Source organism: Cariama cristata, unplaced genomic scaffold (genome assembly GCF_000690535.1).
Source record: "Cariama cristata isolate BGI_N322 unplaced genomic scaffold, ASM69053v1 scaffold542, whole genome shotgun sequence".
Taxonomy (NCBI): domain Eukaryota; kingdom Metazoa; phylum Chordata; class Aves; order Cariamiformes; family Cariamidae; genus Cariama; species Cariama cristata.
Genome location: NW_009601850.1, coordinates 1 through 12,033, shown reverse-complemented (window position 1 = coordinate 12,033; position 12,033 = coordinate 1). Strand labels below are relative to the sequence as shown.

The 12,033-nt window shown below is 39.5% G+C and overlaps 1 protein-coding gene across 1 annotated transcript in view; it reads right to left on the bottom strand.

Moving 5' to 3' along the window:
• The window catches only part of LRRC7 (leucine rich repeat containing 7), a 41,377-nt gene extending 37,877 nt beyond the window's left edge, over nucleotides 1-3,500 (bottom strand). The window contains exons 1-3 of the mRNA XM_009710597.1: nucleotides 3,393-3,500; nucleotides 1,289-1,388; nucleotides 418-542 (exon numbers count right to left, since the gene is read on the bottom strand). Of these exons, the coding sequence (XP_009708899.1) occupies nucleotides 418-542; nucleotides 1,289-1,388; nucleotides 3,393-3,500 (333 nt within the window). The remainder of the gene's footprint in view (nucleotides 1-417; nucleotides 543-1,288; nucleotides 1,389-3,392) is intronic.
• Nucleotides 3,501-12,033: the final 8,533 nt, after the last annotated feature.

Sequence of the window (12,033 nt, the reverse complement as noted above, 5' to 3'; positions counted from 1 at the left end):
GTTGCAAAGCTCTCATTGACTTCCACTTGGAGAGAAATATGGAACCCCCTATGTGATCTAAGTATTTCTAAAGAACTAGGTGGTTGGACATTAATTCTAAGTCTCCCAACATTTTGTGTTAATTTTGTCTTTGTGACAAAACACCTGTCACAGTCAGAACCCAACATTAGGGCTAAGGGCCTGAACCGACTTAGGAAATCAATGTTTTGCTGTTTAGACAACAATAGCAAAAGCAGAAATTGGTAATGTGCACTTCAGTGAGAACAGGTATGCTATTCTTCCTCAACTGCTGTACTTGAAACATGATGACAAGTACTTTCTGGGTATTTAGAACACAAAACCAGTTCCAATTCAGGACCTCTAAATTGGACCCTGTCCATAATATGTGAATACTGGAATAAATCAAATAGAACTTACCTTAACTTTCCCTGCATTTTCCTCCTCTTCCTTTTTTTCTTCAAATTCAAAGGCAACAGTCATACGTTGCTGTCTCTGCTCCTCCCATAAAGTAGGGTTAAAACTATCACTGTCTGACTGGAAATCTACAGTTAAATTGCAAACAGCAATGCACAAGAACAGGTAATTAGTGCACCCAGCAGAAGATTGGAAATGATCTAAAAAGACATGTTCTTAGCTGATCCTGTAATCTTGAGTTACTGTTTTAAAACTGTTGAGGGGGGCAACAAGAGTAGCAACTGAGAAACCATTTCAAACAGAGTTTAATATTAAAATGGAAATGAGAGTGACGGGAAGCAACAGGATTTCAGGGCAGATCTGGAGCGGAGGTGGGGGGTATGAAAACTCTCTAACCTAACGTAGCTAGGTGAGGAGCCCAACCCTCAGTTCTGTCAGGCTCTGAGCTCTGAACCTCTCATGTCTAGGAGCTGGCCCACTCGCTCAGACGTGGCCAAGGTCTCTGCAGGTTAGGCTGGCTCTGCCCGACAGCCTGTCCGCACAGCAGCAAGGCATATCCTAGAATTTCTCTCCCATGCACACTCAATTCCCAGGTTCAATTTGTTTATCCAAAGCCATTCTTCTGAAAACAAAAAAGTGTTTAAGAAAACGTAAATCTAGTGGCCTGAGAATAATGGATTTGTAAACAGGATTCCTTCATGTATGACGAAATACAGACTGTTATGTGTGCACCGCTGGCTTTACGTGTCAGAAGAGACACTCACACACAGAACCACGTCTGAAACCCGTCCCTCGCCCTCCCTCTGTTTTCTTCTGCACTGTCTAAACGAGCACTGTTGCTGCCTTTTTGTAGGAACTGCTGATGGTGTTTTACCTTCATCACTGCGGGGTTGCTGCGGAAACATGTAGTTAGTCAGTACTCTTTGCTTTGTTTCTGGGTGAGCCTCAGTTTGCAGTGGAATGAGAGCCTTGGACTGCACAGGAAAGGCAAAAGAAAGAACCGTTAACTCAGAGCAAGTACGTTAACCAAGATGGGATTTTAGCATTTGATAAATAGAAAATACAAGATTAACTAAAATTCTATATGAAAATAAACTTCTCTATGGACTAAAACAAGTACTAATCTGGTGGAAGTGCCTCCTCTCCTATTCCTCACTTCTCTAATTCCTGTAGTTCCTACCAGGATCAACAGAAGAACACTAAATATCAGAAATACTGACCGCATGTTCAGAGTCATACCAGTGCGGAAGCTAAAGGATCAGCGGAACACAGCTGCAACTACACAATTAAAACACCCACATTATGGCTGTGATCTGTTATAAGCAAGGGTTAACGAGGAGTAAATTCACGATAGTGAGGGTAAACCAGGTGCAAGATACTCGAGAATTTACATGGAGGCACTCTGGATATTCAGATGTTACTGTTGTATTTTTTATTATTGCTTTGCTCTACTGGAGCTCTACTGTAGGAGTGACTGTCATGGTTCATAGAATAGAGATTAATCTATGCTATACCGTAGAAAAGTCAAAATGCTGAAAAAATATTGTCTGTTTAAAAGGAAGTGTATGTTCTGTGGCTGGGCTGAGGACTCACGCAATGTTATTTTTTCAATGGAAATTAGAGTGAAAAAACTGAGCATCCTAATTTAACACACTAAAATTTACTCAATTTCCTGTTATCCCTCCCACTTAGTCTCCCCTCCCTTCAGCTTTAAAATTTTTTGCTTAGCTATAAAAGTAAGAAGTACATTTAAGGAGCAGTGCAGTAAGCAGGTACCAACGTAAATCTATTGACTGCAGAGCATTTGGCTGCTTTGCTGTGATGTGAAGGCACGGCTGAACGGTGGCACAGGCCAGGAGTCAGCAGGGATTTTATCTGACATCTTGACAAAGAAATGGCCCCGTCTGCCGTGCCGTGCCCCACGGACAGGCACGGGCTCTGCAACAGCCCGAGCTCTGCAACGAGCGGTTCTGCTACAGCAGTGCTCAGCCCAGGCGCAGGCACACGATCTCCTGCAAACTGGAGGCTGCAGGACCCGAGTCCCTGTGGCTTTTTCACGTGGATAAAAGGATGGATTAACTTCCAGTAGCATGATAATTGGCCCCCAAAGAATTACTGTCAACAACGTCAGTTAAAGAAGTATAATATCTGACCACAGGCATTATTGCAAAGTGAGAAAGATGAGATTACGAGAATTTATTGAGATTATAAAAAACTGTTAGTTATGTCAAACATTTCTAACATTGTACAATTTGAGTTTTTCCTCCATTTAGAGTTAAATTATCAAAGTGCAAAATCATTCTATCCACCAGTCCCAGAAAGGATCGAGACTTATTTTAGCGCTCAGATGCTGTTTCAACTGTTACATTTCTCAGTGTTCGTGTTACATAATTTATTTTAAAATAAAATCCTAAAGAATATATAACAGTGAAACCAAGCCCCTTGGAACAAAGACAGGCATACTTAAATTTAAAAGGAACTTAAATGAGAGTTTTCTCCAAAACAAGACTAAGAGTTCTTCTCCATCTTTTGCATGTTTAAACTCCCACTGACTTTAACGGAGTTTAAAATCTGCAGGAATGGAGGCATGGACAGCAAAAGGGAAAAGGAAGATGGCAAGAATAGAGGCATAGATGGAGTAAAGGATGGGACAAACTAGTAACAAGTCTGATAACAAAGTCTTGCCTCTTGAATTTCTATTTACAAAATATTCTCTTCATATTTTTGGCTTTATTTACTACTTTTGTAAGGATATAGAAACTTAGCTAGATCCAAGTAATAAATACTCCAAAGGATCTTTCCAAGTTACTAAATGACAGCCAGAAGAATATATACCTTGATACCAAAGTACAAAGCTGGACTGGGAGCAAACACTTCTAAAATTCTACTACAATCATGTATTAAACTATAGGTTTCTTTTACAGCCCTTGCTAAGACCCCTAGTTACTAAAGAAAATAGGAATATTGAAAGCCATTACCTGGTTGTCAGAAAGCCACAAAGCTGCAAGTTCTTTAAGCTTAGTAAAAGTGAATGGTAAATTCTTCAGTCTGTAAATGATAATATTGGACCAACATGAATCCTTCATTTTCACAATAATTTGTTTCAAAGATTTCTATGTAGCATGTTTATCTTGATCATATTGAAACTGCTATAATTTCATATCTTCATTTTCTCTCACTTTTTACTAAAATACAACATTTTATTAAGAGCATTCCACATTAAGAGTGACATTTGGAATCTAAAACTACTGACATCATACCCGAAAGGTACCAAGGCAATACCAGTATTTTGCCTTGGCTATAATTAACCAAAGTTACAGCTTATAACACAGAAAACAGAAAAAATCTTGGCCCAGGGGGACTGACAGCAAAGACCCGACAATTTTCAGTGTAGCTAACAGAAATCCTTTTATTGGACATTTACGTTTTGGAACAGAAATACTCTAAGATTATTGAAAATCCATTTTTGCAGAAATGTTAGGAAAAAGATTAAATATTCATAGTGAACCTAAATGACAAAATTAAACAAAACAGTAAAAAACTTATCATTTTAATTATACATGTAAACAGATTTCCTAAAAGTGATCTGAATGTGAGAATGGGGAAATGATGACTAGATACTTCTGGAAACTTCATTCATGTTTTTCCCACTAACTAATTCTAAACATACTATTTTTACTTTTCAGTCTGTACCAACACGAGGGGGCTGTCCTAACCACATACGGATATTCTCCCATCTTTGTGTTACAGAAGGTTAAGGAGCAGGAGGACTGTGGGAAGAAACGGACTGAGCAAAGGACTGTCTACAAAGACAAAACCTAAATGTGATTTAACAAAAAGCACAGAGGAAAAGCCCCTTTCTGACAGAGTCAGACAATCCCACGCTGTAGAAAGAAAGGCTCTTACAGATACTGTCACTCACTCCTCAGATGAAGATGGGCAATCCACCATCAGGTACTCCACCTGCACGGCATCATCAGGAGAATCCTTTGCCCCTCTACCAGCAAAGAACTAACAATACTCCTACAGTCATCTTCCAATTAAAAATCTATCTGTATTTCTGGGAGATAATCACCTTCCAAGCTTTTGTACCATTGCCTCTATGCAGTGCTTTGAAAGTGCATCCACTATGGAGTTATTTTAGATGTGTTTTTGCCAAAAAGTCATGACCATTACAAATCCTGTTATTTCAGAAAGCAGTGTGTACTTACTGCCAGCAACGCATTTTAAAGATTTTATAAGAATACCTTTTATAGATAAGTCATTTTTAATGTAAGTGAAATAAATTGACATGAATGTATACACATACATAGTGTGCTATGACATAATCTCCAATTAAATGCCTGTAGAGATTAGAGAGGTTTTACATGGGTGTGCATGTTCAAATCTTGATTTAATGCCATAAGAACGTAAGGAGTGCCTAAACTACCCGAAGTTTAGTTTTCATTCCTGTCTTATCACAAAAGGAATACTGCAGTGCGGAATACCGCAGTATGTAACATTCTCTGTAAATTAAGGTTACCAGGTTCAAGCTTTAATAGTTAACATAAAGATTCTTGAATAGCATTTATCCAGATTGTTTAATTCAGAGCTTTTTTTCTGCATAAAAAGAGAACTGTTGCTTTTCAAATGATACCTTTATTTCTTTACACTTTAGGATTCAGTACCTGTAACGTGAGTTTCAAAACTATACAGAAACCTTTGTCTCCAGAGGGTTACCGGTGATGTTTCCAATGCACTCAAACTGAGAAGTGCGTATCAAAGGGAGAAGCAAAATTGGTAAGCATGCTTCAGAAATCATGCGTGGCAAGAGGATCTCCAAGCTGCTTTTCCATTTCCATATTCAAACAAAACACAGAATTCTTTATTTTTAATTCTTCTTTGCCAGTAAGCCTGGATACCTGTTTTTAAACATCTGAAAAGGTCCAATTTTAAGGAGTCTTTGAAAGAAAACATCTCAAATTAGAAATCAAAGAATGGAGGCACCCAGAATCATTATTGGTTTTCGAAAATTTTCAACCAAGATAAGTCTCAGCCTCTTTTTCTAATTCCAAGTTGGTTTTGCAAGTTTAAGACTTAAATTGTATACTGTAGGAACATCTCTCCTTCATCTATACTAACAGTGCACATGCAAACACTCTGACTTTCACGAACAACTGAATTACGAAGTGATTTTGCATTATACCCACTTTCAAAGCAAGGCCCATGATAATTGTCACATACACTATACTAGTTTAACCATGAAAGGTAAATACATAAATGTTTTTCTAGCTTCATCAGTCAAAGTAAGGGTATACTACAGCTACAAAGGATCTCAAATATTAGTTATGCATGGATGCAGGTTGATTACTTTATACATACTATAGGCCAGATCCTATTCGGTATAAATCAGCATAACTCTGCTGGTTTCAAAGAACTAACTCACGTCATCCTCAGTAAAGGATCTGGCCTCCTCTGGAGAGAAAACTGTTCGTCAGTAATTGAAAAAAGTGATTAGTCTGCACTGCTCCCATTGATCTAATACATGACCGCAATCAGATAACAGTACAAAGACATGTAAAGTTTATGGCTGGGCTATTCAACGGAGAGCTTTTCTTTTATGCTTAAACGCTGAAACTTCTCACTAGACAGTTTGGAAAATTACATATGTAATTGTTTTTATCAATCTAAGGGAAAATACATTCATAATACTAGATGAAACTTTAATTGGTGCAGAGATAGTTAATTAAGAAGACGGCCAAATTAAATTAACTTACAATACAAAGGCAAACTATGCTGTACCAAAATGACGACTTCTCACTGTGGACGGTATTTTATTCAGCCTGAATAAATAACCTCTGCGCAAGGCCGTTTCTCTACTGGAAGGGGCTGTTTGACTGTTTCAGAGCAGCTGTAGCCCAGGAGTCAGGCCTGGGACTAGGACTAACAGAAATACAGCCATAGGCCCTGCACCCGTTCCTTCAGGCATCAGCTGAATGGCACCCAGAGACATGAAGTCTGTGGGAAAACAATCTCTCTGGATCTTGTGAACAATTACCCTAGTTCTAACACTTGGCCGCCACTCGATGTGCGGGCTTTCTTGCATGAGCCACAGTTTCATTCCTGTGCAACTTTTTAATCACTAATATCTTCAATTTGCAATCTCTTAAACCAATTCGTAAAAACAGCTGAAAATGTGATAGCCAAATTAAAGAAAAACCTTAATGCTGTGGAGATTATCTGTATTCATATTAATTAGGTTAAATTACAGATAACATCGTGTATGCCATTGGTAAATGTAAAAGTTTAAAAGCTATTAATAAAAATATTACTTTTAAGGTAAACCCTGAAGCACTAACTGATTTTCCAGGAAAACAACTATCCACAGTAATAGTTTCAAAAAGCATGAAATGCATGTGTTCTTTTAATAGTGTTTAATTTTCACATAGAAAATTTTTTCTTATGAGAAAAAAAGGAGAAGAAAATTCCCCTAAATTCCTTAGGTGAATAAAGCTAAACTAAACAAAAAACAGCATACTTTTTGAAATGACACCCCTAAATATTAAACTGTTGTACCATATGACTTCACAACCTCAAAGAAGCTACAGGTCAGTGCGTTACGTCATTCTGGAATGAGGACTATACAATAATTCCATTATTAATCCTAGATTTAATCTTCTGCATAATTTGTTAAGTTCTTAAGGACTAAATCCTTTAAGAATAAGCTAATGAACATTATTCATGGAACACAAGAAAAGCAAAGAAAATTTCATTGATACTGCTTAAATATAAAAAACATCAAATGTTAATATTTGAGGGGTCTTATGGGGTGAAGGTTGCTTTTATTGCAAACCTCCTGACAGACATAATTTTAACTTTTCTTTCTTGACAATAATTGTTTTTCTTATAGCTTTGTAAAGTAAAATAACCCACTATGTATTTGTACTAAGTACTAAATTTTGGTTTTGTTATGCCCTAAGTAAGCATGCTCAGAGTATGGGAAGGGTTTCCACTGATTATGAGTTTGAGAAATACAACATACAAAGGGCTTACCAAACACCTAGGGGAATACTTTCTAGATTCATCAATGTATATATTACACTTCAGTGACATTCAGAAAGAATTTTCAAATAATAACCCAAACATGAAAAATTAATGTCAAAACATGTTGAAATTTAATCATAACAAGCAGCATTACCAGTCAGTCAGTCAAGCCCAAAGATAGTTGCTATTTGTGACAGTTCTCCAAGGTAACTCTCAGCAAATTCATACTAATAGCGTTTTTAGAATGTGAAAGTTTAAAAGAGCATGATTCATATTAACCCATCAACATACTATTCACAAAACTACTTGTGGATATACATGGCCAGAAGTAATTACCTCTGTGGCAATGAGCAACATTGTATAATTAAATATCTAACCAGAAGAAGAAAACGTACATCAGGGAGCAGTCTTTTTTTTTTTTGAATGGATCATGTAATCTTAGGACCTTTTTTCATCTAACTTCTGTGGGTGAGATTCAGAGCAGTAATTGAGTTCTGACCCCAGGACAGAAGCAGAAGCAGTGCAAATACAGAAAGGTGATGATTCTTTCAGCTCTTCTTTAAGAACAATCTAAAACTAAAAGAAAGGTTACTTACCAGTAACCGATGCTCTTTGAGAAGTGTAGCCCAAATGTACATTCTAACAATTCTACCTCTCAATCACAGGACTCATACCTGGAAGGACTCTGAGGAGAGAGGAGAAGCAGATGGAAGACAAATGTATATGTGGACTACACATTGTGAAGAACACCGGTTACTGGTAAGACATCTTTTTTTCTTTGAATGAATCCCATGTGTACTCTTAACAGTGACTGAATCCAAGCAGCTACCCCCAATGACTCATTACATGGTGGAGGTCTCAATATCTTTCATGCAAGTAGTAATTGCACAACTACTTTATCAAATGCTGCATTGGTTCTTGAAGCACTGGAGACAGTGTTATGCCCGGCAAAGGCACGGATGAACCTCCAGGTAGGTGCATTGCAAGTATCTGGAGTCAAAGCTTTCCCAACTGCAGAGGGTGAAGCCACCTAAGCTCTGGTCAGTTGCCCACTAGCCCTCATTAGACTCCACCTTAGCAATCTGATAGCAAGTCAGGATTCAACCCATCACTGCCTTTTACTGTGTAGAGACAACTGAATAGTGCATTTCCCAGGGATGAAGAGCCTGTAACAGGGCTGAAAGGTTTTGGACCTGTAAAGATAAAAGAGAGAGGACTCCCAGCTCTGGAGATGAGAAGTATAGATATAGTCTTAGAGTGTATGGCATGGGAAAGAAAAGCCGAAGTCTGTTTCCCTGGTTAAAATGGAATGCTAACATGAATATTTGAAGAAAGTCCTGGAACTAAAACAGCTTCTGGTCAACTAAGATCAGCAAGGTCCATCTTACAGTGATGAGAGCCTTCAGAAGACATGGAGCAAGAGCAAAAGTCTGTAGTCTATAAAACCATAGTATTAAAAACACACTAGAGAGGGACTCTAAACACTGAGCCACCTTTGAGCAAAACGTCTCAACTCACAAAAATTTGAGATTCCCATTAGCCTGAGTGGCAAAGAGGTCTATGTCAGGTTTGCCTCCTTCCTGAAAGACATCCAATTGGGATTTTAGACCAATCTCCCCACATCTTTCTGACTTTCATACCCAGACAAGCTCCAGATAATGCAAGGGAGGGACAGCTCCTCTTTTTCTCTTTACACCTTATACCACAGTTGTCTATCACTCCACGTGTGCATGACCATTCAGAGAGTAGACTGCAAACTTTCCATGCACTCTGGCAAGGCAAGCTCAAAGCCACCAATATCCCTGTACTCTACATGCCTTGAGCCAGAGTGCACTCCCCATGCCATGAGGAACATGTCCAGAATGAACATTTTTTGGTGGCAAAAGGGTATCTCTCAATAAACACTTGAGTAGCCCCGCTACTAGCGGAGAAAGTCACTAGGATAAAGGCAATGATGTAAAAGGCTAATGGATACACGAGTGCACCATACAGTCACAGCTGTAGACACCGGAGGTGAAATTCGGCATGTGACAAAGTAGAAGGAGATGACCCTGAGGTGTCATTCACTGGGATGAACCTGCAGTGGACAGATCCCCAGTGGAAGACTGTGTTCCCTTTGTAAAACTATACATCCATGGCGATCAGCATGGATTGACAGTCACGGTGACAGTCTGTTCCCTCTGCAAGGAAAAGAATGTGTGAAGCTGCATGAGCAACTGGACACCTGCCAGAGTGGTGCTCCATAACAAAAGAATTATCACAGTGTCTCAGCAGGGCAACTTTTAGCCTCAGTTGGAATTGATATCAACTAAGGAAAAAAAATGTAGTCCCCAAACCCCTCGAGAAAAGTACATGAGACAGTTCAACCAGGTTTAAAGGTTGAAGGTCCACGGTCTGAGTCAGTTCCTATCTCTCCTAGTCTAGAGTGTGCTCTCCCACTAGTTCTACAATGCTTACAATTCACTGTACAGCTTTTCAGGTTGACTTGAGAGACCAGCTTCCCACCCCGACAGGCAAAGGTCCAGCTCTCCTGCCCTCCTCACACCTGCTTTGGTGCACAGCCACTGTTTACCTTTAGCTGGCTTTGGTGTTTGCCAGACTCCACGGTGAGCAAATGGAACGTGAGGAGTGTCATAAAATGAACACAACAAGAGGAATTCCATTTTCAGTGAGATAAATCAGCCCAGTGACTTGTCCAGGGCGCCCTGAGCAAGCATAAGGGCAGATGCAGGGCTACCAGCCAGCGCTAAAGGGGGAGTTCGAAGGACAGCAGCTGACACATTCCACCCCAAGGAACATCACATCATTGGGATGCTGGTCCCATAGTTACCTTCCTCCACGATGGAAATCCGAATCCTCTCTTATACCTGGGCAGTTGGGGGAAAAGGAAGGTGGGGCAGGACTGCTGTTTTGGTGGCATCCAGCTGCCAGGTCAGCTTGGTTGGGAAACCTTGCCTGCTCTTACCACCTCCGTTGCCTCCTCCCAGCAGGGAGCCACCTCCTCCCTCTCTCACCTCAGCAATAGCACTCATAATCAGTAATTACACGTGAAGTCATGTGCCTGAAATCAGCAGCTGACCTGGTTGAAAAGTAATTTGGCAAAAAAAAGGAAAAAAAAACCCAAAACACAAAAAACCCCCACTAGTTTTCTGCTTCCTCAGCGCACACTCACGGCACAATTACAGGTGTGAAAAGGGAGCAGAGTGATCCAGCTCAGACTGGTTCCACGTGCCAGGGAAGGCACCCTGCAGTGGCAACTCTTTGAACTCCCAAGAGGACCCGAACCAGCGCTGTCCTGTGGGCTCCCCACTCCTATGTCCCCCGTGTCCCTCCTCCTGCGTGCCACCTCAGCTGGCTGTGCAGCAACAGGGTGGACCAGCCACTGGAAACGTCCATCTGAAAATTCACCGTATTTGTGACAGGCTGCTTTCACCTGTATCGCTTACGTATTTAAGATCACCATACACCTGAACAAAACCACACTAAGACAGGACAGGGTATGTGGATGCGGGAAGAGTGAAGGGAAGGTAGACTGTCTTCGTGGGCAAGAATGCCAGCTTGAGTGATTTTAAAGTGTTGCCTAAAGTACGGTTTCAGACTCTAGCTGTACAGATAAAAGCACAAACGTACACTGCTGTGGTGACATACTGATGGGAGAGTACTCCCTCTCCCTGGGAAAGCATGGGAACCTGAAACCCAAAGTCAAGACACCCAAGATTTGAATCTGGGACTTCGACAGTTTCAACACAAACTAGAGTTAAGTTTAACTTTACATTCTGGTCCATTCATAACGTATTTTATGATACACAATTGCAATGCAGAAAATAATCTAACAGAATTAAGCAAATAATTTTAAACAAATATATCACAGGGATTTCTACATTACTTCATTTTATATTTTATACTCAACCTTAATTTCAACAATGAAACTGCTGACAGTAAACCAGACACAGATGTGGAAAGTCCTTCCCCTAATTTTTACTGAGTATGGATGATAATGACTGGAAACAAAATGTATTCACACACCTTATGTTCCACTACTGAGCACGCTTGTATTTCTGTGCTTATACTGAAAATTAACATATTCTTGGAACACGCACATGTATAAATCTGAAGGAAAAGTAAGTCTTTTCTGATGCCTGTGGCATCAAGAAAGGCTCATTTTAAGCATTCTGTTTCTCAGAGGAATAGTCATGTGCATAAGAACAGAAGAATCTGAGCTTTTGACAAAACCTTTGCTCTGCTGAAGGAAATAGAAAATTTTCTTTTGACTTCAGTGGAGGCAGGATAACATGCTAGTGTGCTTGCATTTAATGATTTCCTATATAGCAGCTTGTCACAATTTTTTAATCATTAAATATTACAAAGTTATATACAATTTTAAAGCCAAATATCACACTTTCACATGGAAACAGCAGGAGATAAAAGAAGTAAAGAGGTTTTAATCTATAGAAATACACTGAGACTCAGATCTTGGCCCCATTCAAGTTTTTCTTTGGATGTCAGTGGAACTAAGACCAAACCATAAAGATTAAAAAAAAAAAAAAATCAGGATTTTTTCCTTATAGCTTAAATAGTTTAAATAAAGTAATTCTA